The sequence below is a fragment of the Falco biarmicus genome, chromosome 2, assembly GCF_023638135.1.
Source record: "Falco biarmicus isolate bFalBia1 chromosome 2, bFalBia1.pri, whole genome shotgun sequence".
Taxonomy (NCBI): domain Eukaryota; kingdom Metazoa; phylum Chordata; class Aves; order Falconiformes; family Falconidae; genus Falco; species Falco biarmicus.
Window position 1 is genome coordinate 18,541,529 of NC_079289.1, and position 24,501 is coordinate 18,566,029.

General features: G+C 42.0%; 1 protein-coding gene and 1 long non-coding RNA gene across 2 annotated transcripts in view; one reads left to right on the top strand and one right to left on the bottom strand.

The window, feature by feature from the left end:
* Positions 1-7,806: 7,806 nt before the first annotated feature.
* Positions 7,807-12,001, bottom strand: LOC130144614 (uncharacterized). The gene is made up of 3 exons (XR_008820196.1): positions 10,101-12,001; positions 9,668-9,748; positions 7,807-8,484 (listed from the first exon to the last, which is right to left on the bottom strand). It is a non-coding gene; the product is annotated as an uncharacterized LOC130144614 (long non-coding RNA).
* Positions 12,002-12,063: 62 nt separating this feature from the next.
* The window catches only part of DDX10 (DEAD-box helicase 10), a 192,203-nt gene continuing 179,765 nt past the window's right edge, over positions 12,064-24,501 (top strand). Inside the window, exons 1-6 of the mRNA XM_056328581.1 lie at positions 12,064-12,313; positions 20,270-20,330; positions 20,564-20,694; positions 22,326-22,484; positions 22,940-23,060; positions 24,179-24,370. Of these exons, the coding sequence (XP_056184556.1) occupies positions 12,101-12,313; positions 20,270-20,330; positions 20,564-20,694; positions 22,326-22,484; positions 22,940-23,060; positions 24,179-24,370 (877 nt within the window). The 5' untranslated portion in view covers positions 12,064-12,100. The remainder of the gene's footprint in view (positions 12,314-20,269; positions 20,331-20,563; positions 20,695-22,325; positions 22,485-22,939; positions 23,061-24,178; positions 24,371-24,501) is intronic.

Here is a 24,501-nt window from a genome sequence, read left to right on the forward strand (position 1 = left end):
TGGGTTTTGTTCCTCTCTTGTCATAATCTGTTCTCCCCCCCCCCCCCCCCTTTTTTTTTTTCTTAATATTATTTTATTGTTTCTGTATTTACATGCTGCAGAGGCAAAATGATGTGGTTAAGTGATCAGGGTAATAAACTGTGAGCTTATGTTCAGATAATGGTCTCCTACTGCTGAAGAAAATCATGAAGTAAATCCAAGCCATTTATTTTTAAGTAAATTTAAATCATTATTGGAGCAAAGTTTGCACCCTGTTAATGTTGATCCTAGACGAGAGAATGTGCAGTAAAATTAAGCTTCAAAGTTTCCAGGGAAGCTTCTCTCTTAGAAAGAGTAAAAAGTTAATCCAACACAGGAATGTCAACTGAGACCATTTGAGATATTTCAAAAGTAATACACTGTGAACGCTACTTGCACATTTAGGCTGCTGAAGACAACAGAAATGCTGATAAATTTACAATGGGGACTCTTAAAAATCTGCAGCTCATAGTAAACTTATCTGTTCACAAGAGTTTTAGTACTCTGAGTACAGCCTCTTCCTGGCAGCTGTAAGACCTGCAGAAAAGCCGCTGTGAATCCCTGCTCCCCACACTCCCCTACAGTGCCGCGCCAACCTGCTGAAGTCAGGGAAATGCACTGAATTTAAGCATCCCATCACTACAGTGGCAAGCAGGGTTGAGGCCAGGTACTGCAAGGAAACATTTGCCTGAACATTTTAGATAAAGGCTTTGTAAGTAGAGAGATGATTTGATCTTTCATAACATGGTTACCCTGTAATTCCTTTTAACAATCAACTGTGTCTATCACAACATTTACAAAGCCTTTTCTGTCTTTCTGGAAAGAGCATGTTTTTCAACAGCTTATTTTTCACTACATTTTTTTTGAAATTTGAATTGATGCTCATGTCTTTCATGAATTACAGTGTATCTCCAAAGCGTCTATTTGGCAAAGCATATTTTCCCAGTCCATGCTGGCCAAGAACTGACACAGAATCTGTTCACCTTGTACAAGGATTTTGGAGGGGCCTAAGAAAATGCAATTACTCATTCCAACCTGCAGCAGCTGAGAACTGTGAACAGCTTTCAAAAAACCTATCTATGACACCAGTCCCTCCTGTTGCATTTGTTGCCCATCAAACCCCTCCCTGGAGCCGCAGTAATTGGATTCATTGCAGAAAGTCATCCACGAACAGGAAGTTTCTCGTTAATGTTACTGCAAGGAATGGGGTGGAGTGATTAGAAAGAAGATGCAAAATAGCTGCTATCAAGAGTGAGGATCAAAGAGAAGGAGATGAATGAGTGGTTTGGGTTGTTATTGCTTTTGAAAGGTGACTGAAGGGAAAACAAAGCCAAACACACACAAAAAATGTTGTAGTAAGTTAAAGCTATTGGTCTGGATTTCCAGTCCACCACGTTCACTCATGCTGCACTGTTAAAAACAATTCCACATTAAGATAAAGAAATCTTTTTATTCTCTTCTGTGAGAACATAAATACCAACTCAAATGCCTCTTCCTTATTCCTAAATTTAAACTGAAAGCTCTCACTGTGTACCCTGGCTTTTTTCCCTTTATTCTTTAGATTCTTTTCAAGAATGTGGTTTTTTAAGCAAGACTTGTCTTTTTTGTTATCCCTGTGTCTCATTCAATAGCGTAATATGGCATTATCCTGATATGTAATATGCCAATTTTTATGGCAAAACAAACAGTAAGCACAGATTTACCATGAAACACAGTAACAATAATGAATGGTAGGAAGAACAGAAGCTTTTTGTCACTCCAAATTTAAATTCTTTTTTTTTTTTTTCTCTGAACCTGCCGATACTATCCCAAGCACAGAGGCAACCCTAGATGAAAGGACACATTCATGCCATGGTGTGTGTCTGTGAACACTCTGTGTGATGTGCCTCTTACAGTTTTATTCATCCCTAAAAGGAGCTACCTTCTTTACACGTCTGAAGTATTGCAATCAGAGTGAAGCCTAAGCCTCATGGACATCGACAGCAAAACTCCAGTGAGGACTGGATTTCAAGTTTTAACAGTATTCGAGCTGCTGTGTTTAAAAGGAAGCAAGTGTTCTGGGTCTTCTTCTAAGAGAAGCTAAGTTACTTGGATGTTCTCTGCTTTATTTACCCTTTCTGTGGTGAAGGTGCTATTTTTCCTGATGTCACAAGACTGTGGAGGGACAGGATGGTATGGAAAACCCAAACTGACCGATAGGTATTGATGTGAATGAATGAATGCATGCAGTTTTCTTCTGTGCTAGACGAGGAAAGCCAGAGCACAGCATATTCTCTTTGGACTTCATGGAATGACACAGCAGCATAAATTCTTCACAGACTGTTTACAGTCTGGGTGTAGAAAGCTGAGTACTGTTGCTATTAAAGCTCTACAGATAGCTGTCCAGCTGGACAACACACACATATACAACATAATGATATACAGCAATAGTACTGGGGCTTTTGTCACTTCTGCTTTCAGTTGCTCCTATTTGTGCCTCACAGATAATTTTTAGCAGACAGTGAATGCCTAAATAAGAATCTTATAACAGAAACAGTTTCTTCATAACACCCAGATTTTACAGGTTGTACAAATCAACTCAGAACCATCATTGGTACATATCAAGTTGGAATGCTTTTTCCCCAGGTACATTATTTCACCTTTATTTATGTTGAATTTCAACTGCCATTATACTACCTAGCCAGTTACCCTACAGTCTTAACAGAAAGTCTTTTGTCACACTAGATAACATACCGTCAGGAAGAGCAAGGCTGCTCTGCAAGGAAAGGTGAGCCAGGAGAGCAGGGTGACAGTGAGAGGCAGGCAGGGACAGTGTCCTCCTATTGACAAGGCACGATCCCACAGTGCCTGAGCAGGGTGAGCGGAGCAGGTCCTGTGGTGGTCATCTAGTTCAGCCACATGCCATTGATTGCCAGACACACAAGTCTGTGGTGATCCAAGGTCCAAGGTCAAGCTAGGGAGTCAACTCAGTGCATCAGAGTCCATGCCCAGATCAGCGAGGTGCATAGCCAGGCACAGGCAGACTCACAATATAGCTCCAAGACCAGTACTAAGGTGTTGCGACGGAGGGAAGACACAGTCACTCAATATGAGTGATCAGCAGACTTCGTTTATTGTACCTTACAGTCACCTTTTATGCCTTGTTATAATTAGCTCATACATATTACAAAAGTTAAGCTCATTATTGGTTAGTTGCCTAAATACCAAGCCCGCCCCTAGTTTCTCTTCTGTAGTTATCTGTTCCCACCTGCAACATTCTTTTCCCACCAAAATCTTCCTATTATTGTGTAACAAGAACAGCCAAAGAGCGATGTGCATTTTTGTCCAGCCAGCTGGACTATGTCTATGTGACCCTTTTCAGCTAGCCAGTTATCCCCACTAAGGCTTTGCCTCCTCATCCTAATTCCATTTTCAGATAATTTCTGAATATGTTGGAAGTCATGGGCCAGGGATTACTAGCAGTGCTTTCCCTTTACTCTTCAAAATATTTATTTGTGCAAGTATGCAAGAGGCATACATGTGAGCAAGATAGGAGACTGCCAAGCAACATCTGCATAGATGAGTGCTGACAGTTCCACAGTTATCCATGTCCCCCCCGGAAGCCATGAACCTGAGCTCTGTGGCAGGAAGTTTATGCTGCCAAACTCGACTGAGCGGCAGAGTCTGTTAGCTTAGACTGAGCGGCTGCAGCTGTCAGGCTCCTGAATTTGGCAGAAACCAATCTTCTGTAGAGCTGTCTAGAGCTCTTATGGGTTTTTTGTTTATTTGTTTGTTTTTATGAGCTGTTAAACCTGTATAATTTAAATCTGAAATAGAGATGCTAATTTCATTAAAGAACACTGAACATTTTGTGAACCAGATCCAAAAAATAGCCAGTGAAAGACTTGTTTAGGCTTTAACTTTGCCCGTGAATCAACCACATCTGCTGAAGTAACCTGTTTCCTGGTTGTGTTACTGTTGACACTAAAATGATTTAAAGGATTGCTAAATGAAGTGAAACTGGAACACTAATCTGCTGAGAGGCTCAGCAAAGCTTTTTAGGTCCATGTTTTCACATGCCTTTTATTGAGTCTTTACATTAGATGAACATTAAACTCTTTGGGGAGGAATGTGGGACAGTCATTCCAGCTTGTAGGAGCTTAAATGTCATGTCTACATGTCATACTGCCATTATAGTGAGTGGAGATCTAGTCAATACAGCTAATGGAGTCTAGAGGGGAATTCAGATGACTAAATGAGATGTCTCTTTCAAAATGAGCCAAATAGCTCTACAGTTTCCAGTGGGATTAAATATAAGCATCTAGTGCCCTAGGGTATAGAAGCATCTGCACAAGGCTGGCAGATATGACATGGGGCATATGGGACATCTGTGCCCTTCTGGAGAAGCAGCTGAAGCTTAGGCAGGATGCCTTACAGCATCTCAGATGGCAACAGAGCAACTGAACCAAGCCCCTTCGTTTAGATGCCGCTATGTATGTATCTACAATCTGGAGCTGAATTCCACCCCCGGGAATCTGATTGTCAAGAAATGTTAAATGGTTATGTTGGCTTGTCTAACAAAAGTATACAGAATCTCCCATAAAAACCCACTGTTTTCCTTAACAATGTTTCTGGTTTTGCTTTCTCCTGAGTTCTTACGATCAGCAGTAGTACAGAAATGTTACTGTTAGATTCAGAAATCCAGCTGTTCAGGCTCATGGCTGTACACCATCCATTGTGAACTGACCTTCAGTAGGAAACTGTAGACAAACCTGCACAACCTGAAAGAAAATCTCTTGCCGTTGCCTTGTATTTGCAAGTGGGCAGATCTGGGCATTTAGCGCAGCAGCTTTCCTGTCTCAATTTTTTAGAATGCTGCAATCACTCTGGTTTTCGGAGGTCACCTGTGGCTACTCATGCTGTCACGACAGCACTCTTTTCACCTGAGTCTTGACAACACCTTCTACTTGAAAAATGTAGTGCAACTGAAATAATAAAGCATGAAGATAAATATATTTTTGATGTGACTTTGCAGTTATATATGGGATTAATTTGGTTTGACAGCTTTACAGTTCATGCAGCTGTTACCCATATGGGCACACACTGCATTCCTATAGGGAATTGGCAGCAGGAATGGTTGAGTGGTATGGACATGGTCATGGTCATGGGTCTGGCCTCATCTGTCAGCATAAACTACCAAGGTTGTTTACCTTCAATTCCCTTTTGCCTTCCCACATTGCCTTTCTGTGACTGACTCCCAGCCCACGTCTCTTCTCTAAAATTGGTGTCATGACCCATTACTATCAAATATAGATCTAATGAGTATCAACATTTAAACCAAATGTGATTTCTACAACCAGAAGTATGCACATAGATAGGTCAGGCTGGGTGGATTACACTTCACAGCCATACAAAGAGGTGTTATTAAGTCATTGTAAACAGGAGAGAAATGTGCACCTCAGAATTGAGCAATACACCTAGTGAATAAACTACAGAATCAAAAATAACATACTATGACTCTTTCTCCAAATGCAAGAATAATCAAGCATATAAAACCAAGGATAATAAAGTATAAATGCCTGCCACATAAAAGTGCAGTGCCATTTTTTACATATCTGACAAACTAAATATATTGTACTATGCTAATAGGCTGTGAAAAATAATACATTAACTGCCTCCTGAAATGAATCTGAAGTACAAAGAGCCCAAGAACTGTGCTAAATACAAGTATTTTTTTCCATAAAGTTATTTTCTAATTAAAGGACAGCATTTCAGTACGTCATTTTTATACTAAGCCTCAGTAGCACTGCGGTGTATACCATTCTGTTTCAGAAATGGCATTCTTTCAAACGGTGTGCTCATCTGAAAAGTTAACTAATCTTTCGTAATTGGATTTATCAACTCCATCTGAGTTAGGAAATTAGCTCAGTTTGCGAAGGAACTGTAAAATTTGTTCAAAATCAAACACATATTTATGGAGTTCCCTGAGCTGGAATAACAGCCTGTGCCTTGGGACTGTACACAGATCCTGACCATCACAAAAAGAGCAGGCTTGATTATTTAATGGTTCTTTCCGTTGTGTATCTATTACGATCACAGTTTATTACTCATTTTTATTTCTACAGGTCTGTTACGGCCCCTAGTGGCTTATATACACCTAAACATCCTCATGGTCCCGTCACCGAAAGCTCAGAAATGCAGAAAGTGCTACAGGGCAAACTGTAGGAAGCAGTGAAGTGATAGGGCCTGCAGAGCCTGGGTGTGTTTGACAGTTCTGTGAGGGAAAACAAGTTTCAGCAAACCCCATCACATATTCTTGCAAGATTTGTCATGCTTATAATTTTCAATCCAAACACTTCTGTTGACTTAAAGGAAAAACGTTTTGATTTTGTATTTGCTTTAACCTTCCTCCCGCATCTTCATAACAAAAAAATCTACATATCATAACATTTTGAAGAGACGGATGGTATTATTTAAAGACTGAAAGAATGACACAGTACGTCATTCATTTTTTTAAATTACTTTCCATTTTATAGGCGGTCACCTTGTCTGACAACCTGAGTGAAAGCTTCTTCCTTGACTGTGGAAGTGTTTTCTTTGGTTAGGGCTTTCAGTACAACTTTCCCAATGGTCAGGTGGGCCTTCCCTAGCAAAAAGTTAATTTTGAGGGTCCTGCAGACCAAATCATGAATATTATAATCACCACCAGCAGTCCATAGAACACAAAAAGTCCTTTGTTATTCCAGAAGAAATGTGTTTATGCCATCTTATTAAAAAGTTCTTCAGCTCTTTTCCTAAAGCATTCTGTTGTATCACACAATATCATCCAACACTTCCTGACCAACAGTATCAAGATTTTTTGGCATTTCTAGAGACTTGACAAGCTGGTTTTGCTTCTGTATTTGAAGAAACTTGTTTAATTTTCCCCCTTTGCTGTTTTTCACACACATAAAGTGTTTTTGAGGCATCATGGCACAAAGTTTAATTTTATCGTGTAAACTTAAATCTGTACTGAGTGTGGTTTTCACTTAAACATTTAGTAAGTTGGTTGCTGTCATTCTGATCAATATAATTGGCATGGCATTTAGCCAAAATTCTGGTAATCAAGAGAACAGCAAAGCATAAGTCCTCTTTCCCCGCGCCCCCCCCCCCCCCCCCCCGACCTTTTCCTGGTCTGTTTCACCCCAGATTTTAAGAGGATAACGGACTTATAACCTGCATCTTCTGAAAGAATTCCAATTTGCAAACTTCTTGAAGGACAATTTTAACAACTGAGGCCTATTTCCATAGTGGTGGCTGTTAAATTGTCCATGGCCAAAGAAAATGAGTGAAGGACTGGAGGGCCATATTTCTCTCCATGAAGTCACTGTTTGTCATCTGGCAGGCTCAGGCTTGAAAAAGCAGCAGCTACTTTCTAAAATTATTTTATACATGACAGTTGGCTTTTTCAAACTATAAAACTATTTACCAATGTGGAAGGAAAAGACTTAATTCTAAAATTAACATTCAAATCCAGATACCTGTAAGATATCGTTCAGAATTAACTCTAGGTTGCTTATATATGTCTGTATTACTGAGGTTGCAACCACTAGTTTACTCCAAGAGTTTTTAAGCTGCACCATGCATTCATGTTTAGAGTAATAGTACGACTACTTTTTTTCCCAGAGCAGAATACATTTTGGAGTGTCTACTGAAAACCACATTCCTGCAATTTATATATTTGGTAAAAGTGTTTTCATTTTATTACTTCCACAAGAAGAGCACATAATGTCATCTACAAAATCATATTTATTTCATTTTGGGGAAACAGCAGCTCATTACTAAGAGGAAAGTACAAGGTCTCAATTATACCCCACAATATTCTTGGTCATAACTCACAATATTTATTCATCACAACTTACCCATTTGCTCAGGCCAGGAATTACTGAAACGGTGTTTCTACTGAGTTTTTGAAAATCTAGTTGAAGTTTTGCCTTTTAAAATTTAATTTCTTGGGTGATAGCCTTTTTACTATAGGGCTACCCAACATAGGAAAACCCATGGGCTTTCTTAATTTTTTTTTTCTGTACTCCTTTAGACAGATAAAAATTCATAATTACTTATGGGAACATTCTTTCTATTAAAAATAACATTCATAAATCTGACTGCCATTTGCATATTGTTTTTAAAAAAGCCTGAAGTTACATCATAGTACTGCAAATATTACACTGAAGATCCATCCTTTCACTGTGGGTTTTTTCAAGCTTGCATGTCTCATTCACAGACACTCAAGCACAATCCTCAGATGCAAAATGTTACATATCTCCTGAAGCATAGCAAGTTAAGCCTTGGAAGATAAGGAGAGGAGTGTTGAGAGACTCTTGGCCTCAGACAGCCTCTCAAGTAAATTCTCCTAGCACATGGCTGTTTCATTGAGAAGGGGTTTAGTGGTATTTCATTGATATCTTGTACTTCTGGGGTCCCTTCCTCTGGTTTGCTGATTACTTCCTTAGGTGATGAAGATTATGTGGAAAAAAGGAAAGAAAACAGGTCAGTACAAAACAATCAAAGATTTAATGGAAACACCAAAGTTTAACTTAAGTACACACAGTGTTATTATTTTTTTCTTAAATAAAATCAGCTTCTAGTTATCTTAAATTCCTGTAGAGATTTGTAAAGGGAATATTTAAGTGGGGTATGTGGTATGTGAATGAGAGTCTGAGCAGCAGCATGAGGTACCAGAAGAAATGGCACAGCAGGAGCGCAGGGAACGATGCACATGTAGCAAATGAAGAGATTAAGACCAACCATGAAATGCAAGAAAGAATATAGGTAAGAATGGGGAATTGGCAGGATGGGGGTGTAGGGCCAGCTGTACTACGGCCATGCCATGAAGAAAGCTCCACAACACAGATACAGAGCAACAGCTGTGCGATACAACTCAAATGAGGCTTTTGTCAAGAAAGAATATAAAGGATTTCAAAGATTGTGCACCATTGTCACCATTCAGGACGAACCCAGAAAAAGTGATTAGAGCTTGACTGTCAGGGCACAGCAAGGGCTTACTGCTTCCTAAGAGTCAGGGGCTAAGGCTGCTAGCACAGTGCAAGGGAGCAGGGTGTGCTCGTGGGTGGCAACCAGGGTCAGTCAAGAGTCCCGCTCATCAGACGAGTCTGTGGTGATGAGGCAGGTCCAAGGTCAAGCTGGGAAATCAACTCCCTGATCAGGGTCAGGATGAGGATCGGGTCTGGTGGCCACAGCCATTGACAACTGATAACCAGGCAGGTCCACACTGACAAAGCAGGTCCTAGGTCAAGCCAGGATAGTCAGTCTGCAGCTCAGAGGCCCAACGGGTGGGGTCTGCGGCCAAGAACAGGCATGGCTGTGGCTGAGCTGGGGACCAACATGACATAAGACAACTCCGGCAGGGCCTGAAGCTGCAGGGTGGAGCTGGGCCAGGGTGTAGGGGGAGGACTCAAGTGTGGCTGGTCAGGGCCATTAAGGTCTACAAGTGCCCTCAGGGCCCTGACCTTGATACTTGGTGCCCCTTGTCCTCCTTGTCACCATAAATAACCCTGCCCAAACACATGCATGTTTGTGCATTTGAGTAGGAAAGACTGAATCTGCGTGAGAGTGAAATTATGAAGAATGACTGTTACTGAAACAGGTTTTTTTAGAAATCAAATATTACCTTCTTCTTCTCTGTGGTCTTGTATAGAGAGCCTTGTTACATTTATTGTTATAGCATACTCCCTTCCTTCGCTTCTCCAAACTGCAAGTAAACAACCATGCTTGAATCATTTATTTGTTAACTTGTAAAAAATAATTTTTTCTTCCCTTTCTCTTTATTAAAGTGAAAACCAGAAGGATCTCTGGTTTTGCCACAGTTTTAGGGTAGTACTATTACAAGACAGCTGAAGTAGTCTTCCACATCATAAATAAACGGATTTTAATACAGTAGAATTTGTTCCTGTATAAAAGGGAAACTTTTACAAACCATTGACTGTTTCTCAGACAAGCCCCTCAGGGTGAGAGGACAGCAGAGAAAATAGAACGGTGGCTCCTTTTTTTTTGCAGGCTCCCAGACTTCCAATACAGGGCCGCGAGGCTCTTCAGCATCTTACCTTCTACTGCGGGAAACAGGACAGGCTGCTTTTGACTTTCTGGTTTTCCGTTCCTGGTATATGGATCCCTTGGCTAATGAGCAAACAAATCATTAAAAAGCATCGGAAACATATAAGCATAATTAACAGTGTTTTTCATGACAGCAGCAGAAAAAGTTGTTTTAGAAATAGGACAGCAAGATATTGTTTTTAATGTAACTTTTTTCATTGTGGATTTATGTCTGTGGTTACTCATGGACCACTGCTGCTGTTCTGCTATGAGTGAGATGAACCTGTAGGCAAAACATAGGCCAGGTGAGCAAAGACAGCATGTTCAAACTCAAACCTTTCACCTGTACATTTACTTACAAAAAGGTTAAACTTACTCCATCAGGGCAACAGCAGGAATTCTACACAGGAGGGTTTCTGGTTTTTCTTTTTCTATTACAGGCGGACAGAACCACTTAAAGTGGCAGCTGAGCCCTGCACCAGTCTGATCATGTCAGGTTGGGACCTTCTTTTGTATGTCAAGTTAATGTGCTGTAATCATGGGAAAGATGTTCCATCCCCCCTCCCCAAGCACATCCTTCGGGGTGGAACTGCACCTCCTGCAAACAGTTTTTAATCAGGTACTTCTGGAAAAAAACATTTCTGTTTCAAGAATAAAACCTTCAGTATCCTTCCTTATTCATCTTAACAGCAAATAAACACCTAGAGAAAACCACTGAATTCAAAGCTGTACCTAGGAGGAGAGAACCCACTGGGACATATTTAATGGAGATATTTCCAGCCTGTCCTGAAATTAGGAACTTAATGTATTTTAAAGAGGAAACAAACATTTCTATGATCACGGGTTTGCCTGATCTTTGGGAGGAGGGAAAACATCTTCAGTGACACACTCAACGTATGTACGGCAAAAGTGGAGCTAATTAAGACACTCCCTTTTCCCTCAGCTTTCTGGAATTCCAAACCCTCATCAGAGACAGTCATTATTTTGGGAGTCTTTCACTGTTCCCCTCATCAGCGTGTTTACTTCCTTCTTCTGACATTGCATAAATATGTTTGTCATTTTCTCTTCCTGATGTGGCACAATAACTCTGCAGCCTGGTTTTGGGTTTTAATTCTGCATGCCCATGTGGTACTAAAACTGACTCAGCGGATCGTTTCTGACCGAGCGACTGCAGAGCGATGCAGACCTTCCCCCCAGAGAGAGGTTAAGAATTGGCCCATGCAAAGATAGTGTAATACACATTTGCAGGTGTATTAAATCTGATTACTTGTAGAGATACGTACCTCTTATAGAGACCACCCCAGGTAAACATGTTGGCCCCCCTGTGAGGCCCAGCCAAGCCATGGCGCAGCGCAGGGCTCTCAGCCAAGGCCACCGGCTGCAGCTGTATTACCAAGGCTCAAACACACATCCAACTGCGCTTAAATCCAGCACCTTACACGCAAGGCCCACCGTATGTCTGACAAGTCCCTTCTGATTTTTTAAAAATGTGGCAGTTTTCCCCTGTAATAAATTAGCAAATAAAGCATTAACAGAGCTTTCATAGAACTCTGCCTCCTCATCCCTCGCCCCACTGCGCTGCAGAGGACTGAATTTATGTCAGTACTAAGCACATATTCCTTTTCTATTATGGCATCATTTCTTTACGGTTTTTCATTTCAATTTTGTCATCTCTGTCACAGAACATATTTTACAAGCTGCGCCAAGAGCCCATTTTTTGGGTTATACTAGACGAAGTGTGATTTCTCTTCAACTCTCGCGCAACCTCTCCACCTTTCCACAGGTGAGGGAAGGCCCAGAGCGCGGGCTCTCTCGGAGCGGAGCCGCGCCGAGCGCGTCCGAGCCCAGCCGAACCCGTCCCAGCCCGTCCGAAACGAGCCGAGCCGAGCCGAGCCGAGCCCGTCCGAAACGAGCCGAGCCGTCCGAGCCCAGCCGAGCCCTCCCCGGCGGCGCGCCCGGCTGACGCACTCCGCGCGCGCCCAGCCCCGCCCCCGGCGGCCGTGTGGGTCCCATGCGGGGCGGCGGGGGCAGCATGGGCCGGGCCGGCAGCGATGGCGGCGGCGGCGGGGCGGCGGCGATGGACCCCGTGCGCAGCTTCGAGCGCTGGAAGAAGAAGTACACTCGGCGGACGAGGAGGCTGCGGCTGCAGCGCAAGGAGAGGAAGCGGCCCGAGTGGCAGGTGGAGCGGGAGGTCATCGGCCGCCTGGTGCAGCGCTACCCCGAGGTACGCGTGGTGCTGCCGGGCCGGGGGGGAGCGGGGCGGGGGGACGCCCGGCGGGCGGGCATGGCGGGCGGGCAAGCGGCTCCTCTCCTCGTGCGGGGTGTGTGTGGGTAGGGCTGCGAGGGGGAAGCTGTGAGGGGGAGAGGTGTCCTGGTGCGCACCCCGCGTTGGCAGGGCTGTGCCTCTGGCTGTTGGCGGTGCCTGTAGGTAGCTGGTTTGTTGGGCGACGCTGGACGGTGGCAGGCAGAGGGGCTTTCACCCCCTTGAGGCAGGGATGCGCCTCCATTCCTTGCCTTTCGCCCCCCGGGCAGAGGAGGAGCGGGCGGTACCCGCAGTGCCCGCGGCTCTGGTGGCGTGGCCGGGCAGGCAGCGGCCCCCGAGGGGCGCGGGTGGGCGGGGGCGCGGTGAGGAGGCGGCTGTGGCCGATCGTCACCAGTGGCGCTTGGCCCTTCTGACCAGGCGGCCAGCGCGTCTCGGCTGCTGGAGGTGGGACACCAGGAGATGGGACACCTTTCTCTCCGTAGAAGCTGCCCTACAGGCAGACATCACCCTAGAAGAGCACGTTGTTTAACCTCAAGTCAGGACATAGGTATCTGAGTGTAGAGCCAGGGTTGGTGGCCTTGGTTTTGTCACCCAGATTGTCTTGCATCCCTCTGGGGGATGCTGGCTTTTGAGCCATGCTGCTTAGCAGGAGGTACCGAGATTGTGAATAATTCTGAATAACGGCTTAGGTGTGCTCTGCCTGTGCAGTTGCTCTGCATCCTGCCAACTTTTGCTGAAGTTGCAGCTACTCCTGGAGAGAAGCGTGGCAGTTGTACGTGGCTATGCTGCACTCAGCGTAGCTGGTAGTAGAGGCTTCTTGGTGGTTGTAATTTGATTGAGCAGAAAGTAATGACAGGTCTGGAAGAAACATGTCTGTCGCCATGAAGAGATCATATTAGCTGCTTTGGTTAAGATTTAGCAAGGTAATATTCTGATGCTTCACACAATCGTGGACTTTACTGGTTTGCAAGCAAACGATGTGCTTCTGAAGATGGTCAAATTATTGTTTTGAATCACATGTTATTTCTCAGGGGGAAAAATGGACTTACTCATAAATGATAAAAATTAAAGATGGTAGCTACATAATTAATTAATATATTTTGTTGTGGATAAATCTTGAGTTAGCTTGATTTGGCAATGTCTTTCTACTCATGGTAGAAATAGAGGATTTACATGCTGACTGAAAGCAGACTACTGGAATTGTTAGAAGCTTGCATTTTTCTGAGTGGGATAACACTGGTGGTATGTACCTTTCGTTGTGGAATGAAAAACTTACATTGCTACAGTACAGTTGGACTGCTTGTTATAACCTAGAATGAGATTGCTGCCTCTGCAGGCTCTCTGGAGGGGGCACATCTGAACAAGAGAGAGAAAATGAATTAAAGCAGCTTGGCAAAGGCGGCGTACGGAGTTTGTGAACTGTCTGCACAGAACCCAGGGTGGTGGGCTTATTGTTTGTATACCAAACTGCAGTGCATACACAATAGATTGCTTTGTATTTCCATGTATTTGAACACAGGGAGGTGTATAGTGAAACTAATTTTGCATGTTGTCAGGCCCTAATCGTTTCTACATTTCATTATAGCTTGCATTTACTGGATAATGCCATATGCAGATTAGGCTGCAGTGTTACCTTAGGGTACTATGGCAATATCTGGTTATTCTTTCTTCTCTATCTCTTGTTTTGGAGTCTCATCACTGGTCGCTTAGTAATCTGTGCAGTAGTGTCATAGATAAAGTGATTGAGTTCAGGGGGTAGCTTTTCTTCTAATGTAGTAGACACATGTGCAGAAGCTGAAGCAGTATGTTGCTCCTGTGTACTGAAATTATATGTGTGTGGCATGGATGTATTGAGAGGCAGGAGCAGGATTATGAGAATCATCAGCTGGAGGAGATACTGACTTTTTGGAGTACATACAGCCTCTGTGAGACTGAATGGCCAAACATGACCCCTATTCACGTGTCCTTTGCCCTTAGTTGGATTCATTTGAGGAAGATGATGACAATGAAAAAAAATCTAATTGGTTAAAAGGAGGCAGCAAGAATGCTTGAAGAAAAGGTGTATCTTGGGCATTTGGTCTCAGAGATGAAATGGCAGAAATATTTTGAAAAATGATCTGTGGGAAGCCAACATTCCCCCCATTTGATGCTGCATTTGCCTCTTTGTTCTCCCCCCACACAGTGTATATGTTCTCCATATACAGTTCTGCTGTATTTATGCTGTATGCATGTAATAAATGCCAACATACATACATTCCTTTATATTATTACATTAGTTCTTAGAGGGAAAAATTGCTATCTGTCATACCATTCCACTTTACAGGAATGCATCCATGATAGGTAGTGGGGTATGACTCTGTTGCTCACAGATGTTTGTAAGCAGGAGAGGGGTCTAAAAGGAACACACAAACAGTGAGTTAATGAAACTACATTCTTTAAGGGAATAATGTAACTCTTGCTTTTCTGTAGTGTGGTCAGTATTCCTTTCTTACTTTAATAGGGTGGTATATCTGGGTTGTGGTGGGTAGATGTACAGATCTCAGACATTTTAGTTTGAATAGTCCCCATTCTGATTTTCTGCAGCAGTCTGTTCCTCTACTCCTAGCCTGAAATGTTTTGTGTAGTATTTAAATGCAGTCACTTTTCCCTGAAACACATCCTATACATTTGATGCTTGCATTTAATTTCCACTCATTCTACATAGATTTCTGCTTTTACCGGCCTTATAGTCACCTCTGTCAATTACTTCCATAGATACTTGTGTTTATTTGTTGTGTATATGGCTATGTGAATATGTATATATGCTTCTGTGCCACCTATGTGCATTTCTGGGATACAGGTGATAATTCTGTGTCTCTGTGGAGCTTGGGGCAGCATAGGTAAGTGTTGGGTGTTGGGAGGTTGTGTCTGTGTGTATTTATAGAGGTTGAAGAGAGGCTGGTAGTGGTCATGCATGTATCCATCAGAATGAAGACAGGGTAAACATATGTTTGTCTTTGGATAGTTTTGAGGGCTCCTGGTCTCAACTCTTCTGGGGTTTTGCTGTCCTCTAGCTCCAGGAGTCTCCTGTCTGTGAACATACAGGTGGATGCCCACCTAGCTTTCTGTCTTCAGTCCTTCGTATCTCCTTCTCTGGTCCCTGACAAGGTTTTCCACTTGGTCTCCTGCATTTCTTCCCTATTACTCTGGACCTGGTTATAGTGGGGGTGAGGACTATGAGGAAGTGCCATGTACTTGGATCTTCAGGAGTCTCCAGTGGGTTCTGCACGAGGCAGATACCTTCTTAAAGATGAGGGAATCTGAAAGCTCTTCAGTAAGCACCTCTCTCTGAGGAGCACTGGCTGGGGTCTCTGACGTGAAGGCTGTGGGTGGGTTGGGTCTTCATGTGCTTTTGTCATCTTACATGTGGCATGGAATAGGGGTAGCACGGCTTCTGGATGCAAGAGGATCCACCTTGCACCCCCTCTTAAGAGTACATTGTTTATAATTTCCAGTGTGAGAATGACTGCAATGGATAAAGAGGACAAAATTAAACAAGAATGAAGAGATAACCAAGATACTTTGTTACTGGATTTTTTTTGTCCTTTGTTGACATGATTGTGAATGTGTGGCATCATAAACGGAAAATGTGAAATTTAGTTTCCATTTTCCAAATTTAGTGTGTCCAAATCTTGGGATTATTTTCTGTGTTATGTGTTCATAGCTGATCTGTTGTCTGTTGATCCAGTGACTTTGTTGCCTACCTGTGAGGCTGTTGATGGACATAGTCTTCTTCACAGAGTTGTGCTCATGAAAAGCATTAACAGCTTACCTGATGTGCTGGGAAGCTGTATGTGTAAACTCTTCCGTCAAGTTAGATCAGAATAGCATTTGAAGTATTGGAAACAAGGTGGCTGCTCTCTCCTAGAGCAGATTAGAGAGAGCTCACAAGTACAGATTTCCACTGGTTGGTGGTGTTTTGCACTGGTGTGTGTAGGTATGGAATAGATCTACAAGACCACCTACCTCTAACACCAGTTCTTCTCACTCCTGCCATTTAGACTTCATTTAAAAATAACCCAGTATCTTTGGACTTTTAAGGGTGCTGCAACAGAGAATTCTTGTGCTCCTCTAAGTTTGTAGGGCAGAGAGATAATACAGGAAGCTTTGTGACATGGCCTTTCCTAACATTCCTGTGCCTCACTCTTTTAATACTGTTTTCACTTTTTCCTTCTTGGACATCTCTAAAACCGCTAGGCTTATGCACGTAATGATTTTTTAAATTGATTTAGAGGAGTTAAAGGTAGAAGAGTGGAACAATATTTGTCTCCTTTGAGATTGATACATCTGTTCCTGCTGGGTCATCTAGATTTTTAAAAAAGCTGACCAGTGAAATACTTCAAGCAGCCTTAATTATTTAGACAGATTTCATATTGCTGCAATAGCCTGTTCCATGTGTCACAAACCTGTTAAAATCCATCCCTTTAGTTTCACATAATGAATTGTTTGAATTTTTGTTTTCCCTCTCATAGGCATACTGTTTTCCTGTGCAGACAGTCTCTTGGTTGAAATTAAAATGAACCTGTACATATCACTGACTTATCCTTTAACATGCAAAATAAGAACACTGGGAATTAGCCTAATATGCAGTATTGTTTGTGATAGATAATATCTTCGAAATTATCAATGGAATTCAGAAGTATTTGTCAGAAATTGCAATTTCTGAAAGTCAACCCCCCCACTTGTTTATAGTGATTTCTGATAGGAATTTCCCCCCCCCTCCCAGAAATGTAGGAGCTTAAAGTACATGCTTCTCAGCACAAGTAGGTTTTATAAAAATAACTCGCCTTTAAGATTTTTAAGTAACACTTGGCAGAAGTTTAATTGCTCTGCTAGGACACAGTGAAAGTTTGAAATTACTTTGCAAGAGCTTTGTCTTGAACTATGTCAAAACCTGGTTTTAATAAGGATGTTATTTTTTTTATATACCTTTTATTTAGAGATGAAATTCATGCACTAAATTACTTTTCTTGCTTTTACCAGAGAGAACTAGACTGAAAAGAGTAGTGCTGTGACCTAGGTGCTTTAAACAGGTATAAATCCTCAGTTTTTTCTAATAGGCAGAGCCTGTATGAGGTGTGGTACTTGAAGTAGATAGAAGTCTGATCTGACAGGTCAGTAGCTCTTCATTTGAGGCTGTCTCTGGAATTGTTACTGTGGCTTGTCAGGAACATCTCAGGACCATTTTGCTTGGTCCCTGTGTTGGGAGATTTCTGTTCAGCAATCTGTTAGAAATAAACGATACCTATTAGAAATGTACAAATCGTGTAAGCTCAGAGTTTGACAGTTGGAAATTTCAGTTTATGGATGCTAGTCAGTATACATGCAAAGCTGTTGTAGTCTCTCTTCCTCTTCATTTGCTCAGGCTTTATAGATACGGTAGTCGCCCTCCCCGCCTCGGGAGCAAATGGACAGTGTGGGTGGCAGGTGCTGTTCTTCTCTTGTCTATCAGATTCATGTCCATTAGTGAAATACGGACCCACACGTGGAAAATGGATCTCTCCATTTGCTGGCATTAGCTACTCCGTCTGTCCCAGAGCCGCCCCAGGCCCCGGTTTCCCCAGGTGCTGGCACCGGCACCTCCAGCCTCTGAGGGTCGTGGTCCCACTCCAGTTGCCGACACTCAGCGCTCGTGCTGCTGCCCACCAGCCTGGCTGGAGGGTTGGGTGGTGGGCGCCCACCCGGGCTCCGAATAGGGACTGTGCCCGCACAGAAAGTCGATGGAAAGGACAGAAGAGCTGTTTTTAATAGTAGCAGCAGTAATAAATATTCTTACAGAAGAATATTTATTTAGTAAGACTGTAGGGCAGGCTGTGGTGATGAGGTGCAGGGCTCGGTCAGACGAGCGTACGGACCAGCCAGCTGTTACCCCGACCAGCCCCTTTTATCCCCTTTTCCCGCTATTTTCTCACACCGGTTCCTCCCCAGTCCACCATGATCCCTCCCTTTCCCTGCCATTGATCGTCCCCTAAATGTCCCATAACAAGTCTTGCACATTCCCACAGACCCCTTACAACACCTCATATATTGTACAACATCCCCAAATGTTTTTCCTCCACAGCTCCCTGTGAGTCCCCACGCCCCTGCAGGCGCTACCCCCTGCCAGCCTTGGGGGATGGGGGGTGGCCCCGCTAACGCCTCGGTGGGGTTCACCCAGGGACCATGAGTGGAGTGCTCCCCTCTGGTGCTCTCGAGGAGCAGCTGAGTCAGGGTGGTTTAACTTGGTGTGCAGTGATGATGTTATTGGGGCTCCTTCCCTGGCGTTGTTCTGCTGGTTCTTGTGGGGGTCTTTGAGTTCAGTCATGAGTCTTCAATCACATAACCTAATGCTAAGTTTATGCAAAAAAAATCTTGAAGCTCGCACTGTAGAGTCAAAATGGAAAAGTGGTGCAGGGGAGAAATGTGTTTGTTATCTGGAGATATTTCCTGAAGCGTTTGTTTACCAGGCCTTTACCATGCGGAACTGTTTACCTACTTTTGTGATACCTGACCTTATACAGCAGCTGGAATGCACTTCATACTCATTGATTCCAGGGATATGAAAATATAGATGGGAGAAGGACAGCTAAGATCTAATAAGGTTGTAGGCTGTAAGGAGGCTGCCAGCAATGTTTGCATGTGGGAGCCGTAAGGGTTAAGTTGTTGTGGGTGCAGGTGAGCTGCTCTCTTTTTCAGGAAGGTAAGGGCTGTGTACTTTGCAGCATAGTAATGTTTTTTTCATAGGTTGGAATGGTTAAAAAAGAAACGAGGTAAGAGCTCCGAGTTGCGTCTTATGGGGTATGACAATCATTACTCCATTTGCAGTACCCTCTAAAAACAAACTGCTCCCCTGTGGATATTACCAGGAAAATGAATGTATGCTTAGTGTGTGTGGATCATAAACTTGGTGCTCGTTGCAGCCACACAGAAATATGAAATAATTGGCTAGTTACGTGTTTTGCTGTAGATACTTTATTATAATCTCTACTGGCAGTTAGTCTGACTGGGACACTTTTGGAGAAAAAGGCTACAGAATTTCTGTATTGCTTAGCATGAGGCTTAATTGCAAGTTACGTGTGAGGCTTGTGGCATGCTGCGTTGTAGAAAATTTAGACCTTGCTTGCATACTGCAGTATCTTTTTAAAATATGATTTGAGAAAAAAAACCCCACTTTTTTTTCCCTGAATAATACTACATCTAGTTTTGGACCCCTCGATAAGAAAAAGATGCCAATAAAATGGATCCAGTTCAGTGGAGGGCTGTTGAAATGGTGGGGGCTGGAGCACTTGTGCTGTGAGGAGAGACTGGGGGAGCTGGGCTTGTCAGTCTGTAGCAGAGATGGCTTTGCGGTTGAGATGGAGACTTCACAGGAGCCCTAAGAGTCCCTGGGGAAATTGTTAAGGAGATGGCACAGGGCATAAGAATGAGAGATGAGGTATAAGCTGGCAGGAGAGAGGCTTGGTCTGAATTGCTTTTTCCCTTTGACGAGGACAGTCAGGCGGAGTGAGGGACAGGTTGCCTGGAGAAGCTGTCCAGTCTTTATCCTTGAGCGTTTTCAAGGCTGGAGTGGCTGGAGCCCTGAGCAGCCTGACGTGACCTCAGAGCTCACTTGCTATGAGCAGGAGGTTAGACCAGGGGCCTCCTGAGCTCCCTTTCAGCCTGTTTGTTCTGTGATTTCATGATGATCTGAGCTTCAATGTGTATCTTACTACTTACTAAACAGTTTATGGTAGAAGGGTGGTTTGGCTTAGCTCAAACTAGTATAGGTTGCCTGACCAGCTAACTTGGCTCAGGTCATACTGAACTACTACATCTTTATGTTAACAGCAACTTAAAGAACACTGTTTAATTTCTGTTATGCTTGGATTGTAAGCACTGATTAAACTTACCTTGTTTCAGATAAATGCAAGTGAAATTCAGAGATTTTCAGATTTTCCGTTGTCAAAGAAAACCCTAAAAGGTAAGTATGAAAGTTTCCTTTGGAAAGTAACTTAAGTAAAAACTAATATATTATTTATCCACATCTGAACATTTCTTTGCTTTAAATTAAATTTTAGATAACTGTTGCCATGTACAGCATTTTCTAAATGGAGGAATATAGCTCTGGGAGAGACAAAAATAAAGATATTTTTTTCTCCCCCTACTTGTTCCTGTCCTACACTCTGTCTTCTCTTCCTATACTGCAAATACTAGGATTGCAGGAAGCTCAGTATCGTGTGGTAACAGAGATACAGAGGCAAACCATAGGTTTGGCTTTACAAGGTAAAGATGTACTTGGAGCTGCAAAGACTGGATCAGGCAAAACCTTGGCTTTTATTGTCCCGGTAAGTAATTTATATCCTTCCATTTGTACTCAAACTAAGTTATCTGTGAAGTATTGTATGTCGAAGAGCTTAGATTAATAGATCCTAGGAGAAAAGTTGTAATTCAGCTGATCTAAATGTTTCACGAAAGCCAAGATACTAATTTAATAAAGCTGCTTGAGGTTCTGAAAGAAGTATATTTTGGCCATAGGAATATTCTGACAGAAGTTCCATTTTGATGCTTACATTGGTAGACATGTGTGATTTAGGAAGCGCTTTGTTTTCCTCTCAGGAATCTGGTGCAACTCTAGCAGTCCAATTCTTTGAAAGCTAAGTGTATGAAATATAATGGTGAAATTTCTTCAGTTCCTTGGATGTTTTTAGATGAGTGGTTTTCACCCCTCTGAAATTTTAGGATTTGGACCTTACATAGCAAACTTAAGCTTAGTGATTGTGGACTTCCATTTCCTTACTGTCTTTTGTCAACACCTTAGAAATCACTTCAGGCGCAAGTGGGAAAAAGGGCTGAAAAACCCCTGTTGTGGGCAATACAGGTTGGACTTTTACTTAGAACATCATACTCTCCATTTAATTTCTTCAAGTTGAAGCTGTAATTGAGACATTTGCTTAAAGCGCACATATAAGTGGATACAAACCTCGTGTTTGTATTAATGTTTTGATTATGGAGGTTTTTTTGATTTAAACATTCCTTGCATTTTTGTGAGTGTGCAGTTCTTTGAAGCCTGTTCTGTCAGTAACTGTGGGAACAGTAGTAGATTGTTTTGAATACCCTCTCTAGTTGAGAGAGGATTTATGCTTTATGCTGGTTTTTTTAGTAAAGAATAAAAAAAAGGTGGCTTCAAAAAGTAGTCTTGTGAACTTGAGAAACAAAAATGAGATGACTCAGTTAATCTAGGAGTAGAAGTACCTTGTTTTACAAACTTTGTTTTAAAACAGTTTTAGGGGAGAAAAGTGATGAGAGGAGCTGGAGAGATGGAGTGAAATAAAAATTAATTGTATAAGGATACTTGACAGCCTTCAGTATTTCAGAATACCTCAGGTATTCATACATAGGAAATTTTTGTGTTAGGATTAGCTGACTAAAACAGTGTTTTTGCAGTGTGAATTTATAAGAGGAGGAGTAATCCTGGTCTGACGTGTATGGCAGCTTTAGTTGAAATGCTCTGTGTGTGGTGTGTGTGGATAGTAGTGCTTCAACTCTGTAACCAGAATTAAACCTGCAATAATGGACTTTCTTCTAGTTGCTCATTCTGTTTCTGGTTCCCACAAAACCTTATGAACATGGAAGTTTCTCATGATTTTCTACACTGATTCTCATGCAAACTATTAAGGCTCAATTTCCAAAATTAAGCACAGTAGGATTAATTATGCAGAAAAATGTTTACAATTCACCACCCATTACTGTCTGTCATAGATTGTTACTAGGGAACTTTGCTACATCAAGTATCATTACCATCAATTAGAACTGATATATAATCAAACTATGTGAAATGTATACTGATGTTTCTTCAAGTCATTATTTTAATTAGTATGGCTTTATCTTTTTTATGATGCTTTTTGTTACAAATTTGTTGTTGTTACATATTTTCCTTCTGAGATTTTTATAATGAGAATATGGTAATTTTTTTCAGGCTTTGGAACTCCTGTATCGCCATCAGTGGACTTCAGCTGATGGACTGGGAGTTTTAATAATATCGCCTACCCGGGAACTGGCATACCAAACCTTCAAGGTTCTGCGTAAAGTGGGAAAAAATCATGAGTTCTCAGCTGGCCTTATAATTGGAGGAAAGGTGTGTTCTCTTTTGAAGTTTGCTGTATAGAAGCATAAATGAGTGCTATATTAAGTGCAAGTTTAGGAAGGAAACCCTGGAAATAACAAGTTGGGGAACAGAGTAGTTAATGGCAACCTATTAGTGACATTAGGTTCCCATTACACTCGTTTTCCTGCCTGTGTGTTCTGTGTCTTTTGAAGCTTTTGCATATTTATGGTCTTCCCAGGTTACATGACTGGATGGACCTTTCTGCCAAGCCTTCCAGGACTATTCTCTTAATTTAGATTATTCTTAAATGCTTTTTGCTCAAGCCGCAAGTGTGAGCATGCTGAAGAAATTGTGATATCTCTGTAGAAGGAGGAAAGGCTGATCCTTGACTAAAAACTATCAATAGGTTAAGCTGACCTGACTGTCTCTGGTACTGGGCTTCTGGTGTGAACAGCTAGAGCTAAGCTGGTTTAACTCCTTTTCAGGATCTGAAAGAAGAGTCTGAAAGAATCCACCACATAAATATGCTAATTTGCACTCCAGGACGGCTTCTACAGCACATGGATGAAACTTCATATTTCTATGCATCTGATCTGCAAATGTTGAGTAAGTTTTTTTTGAAGTACTTGACAGTACTCAGAAATATTTTGTAACAGTTCATAACTGTGTGGAGTACTTTCCTGGGTAAAAAGTTTATCCTAATTACGGTAGGCAGGTGGAATGGCATTTAAGTTCACAGGTGTACAAATTAAAATAGAAAACAGCAAAACGCCTTTCTTGTGTGTACTGTCTTTGAAACAGTTGCTGAGCATGCCTTCCTTAGGATGCTAAGAACAAGTAGGTGAGTTAGTAAGGAACCCAAACCTGATTGTAGTATTCTGTATAATCCTTTAGATCTTGGCTATGGCTCTCCAATTTTCCCTGACATGATAATTAACCATAGAGAATATCCATTACAGTGTGTGTATTTTGGGCCAGGTCTAGAAAACACTTTGAATGTTAAGACAGATTGCTGCTCCTTTCATTGTTTTGTTAGCATTCTTAACATTGTTTCTTTTCATCCTTCCAACCTGAATAAAAATTTCAGTGTAATGAAAAGGTTTGCCTGCCACTAAGTAGTGCATAATCTTTAGCATAGCTTGAGGAACTCAGAAGCAATTAAGACGCTAATGAAGCTGATAAAATGTCAAATTATGCTTGCTACACTTAGTACAATTCATGGCAGTTAGACAGGGATTGTGTTAAACATAGGCCCTTTTCTTAAAGCTCTGTCTCTGTGCTATTCTGTTTATACCATGAGTTTTAATGGTAGATTCAGCTTAGGTACAGGAGAGTCTGTTTTGCTGTCATGAGTAGTACAGCACTGTTTTATATTCCTTGCTTTTGTTTCATTAGTAGGACAGGGAGTTTGTAATTTGCAGTCTGTGTGCAAATTGCCAAACTGTTCACTTGAAATGCTGATTTTTTATGCTTCATCATGTGAAACTGAGAGCTGTATTGCATAGATTATGGGAAATGCTAGGATTTCTGTTGCAGTTCTTTAAAAATACGTATTGTATGGAGTACATGAATATCTAAGGAGAATCCTGTCATAGACAGTAATTAAGTTAATCTCTGCAGTTTAAATAGGAATGACATTTTGTACTATATGGATTTAATGTATGATTTTTTTCCTTATAAATAAAGCTAAACCTGCTTTTTCTCAAATCTGTCTCTCAATTCAGTTCTTGATGAAGCCGATAGAATTCTAGACATGGGGTTTGCTGATACAATGAATGCAATCATAGAAAATCTACCTAAGAAACGCCAGACCTTGCTTTTTTCTGCCACACAAACAAAGTCAGTGAAGGATCTTGCACGGCTGAGTCTCAAAGATCCAGAATATGTTTGGGTTCATGAGAAAGCCAAATTCAGGTATGTTGGGATAATTTTTTTTTCCTGGGGTAGTTAAACAGACAGTGATCCCACTTAACTGCTTCTCTGACTGTCAGTTCCTTGAATCAGAAGTTATGTTGTGTATCCTCCTCCTTCCTGTAGTGTCTGATCC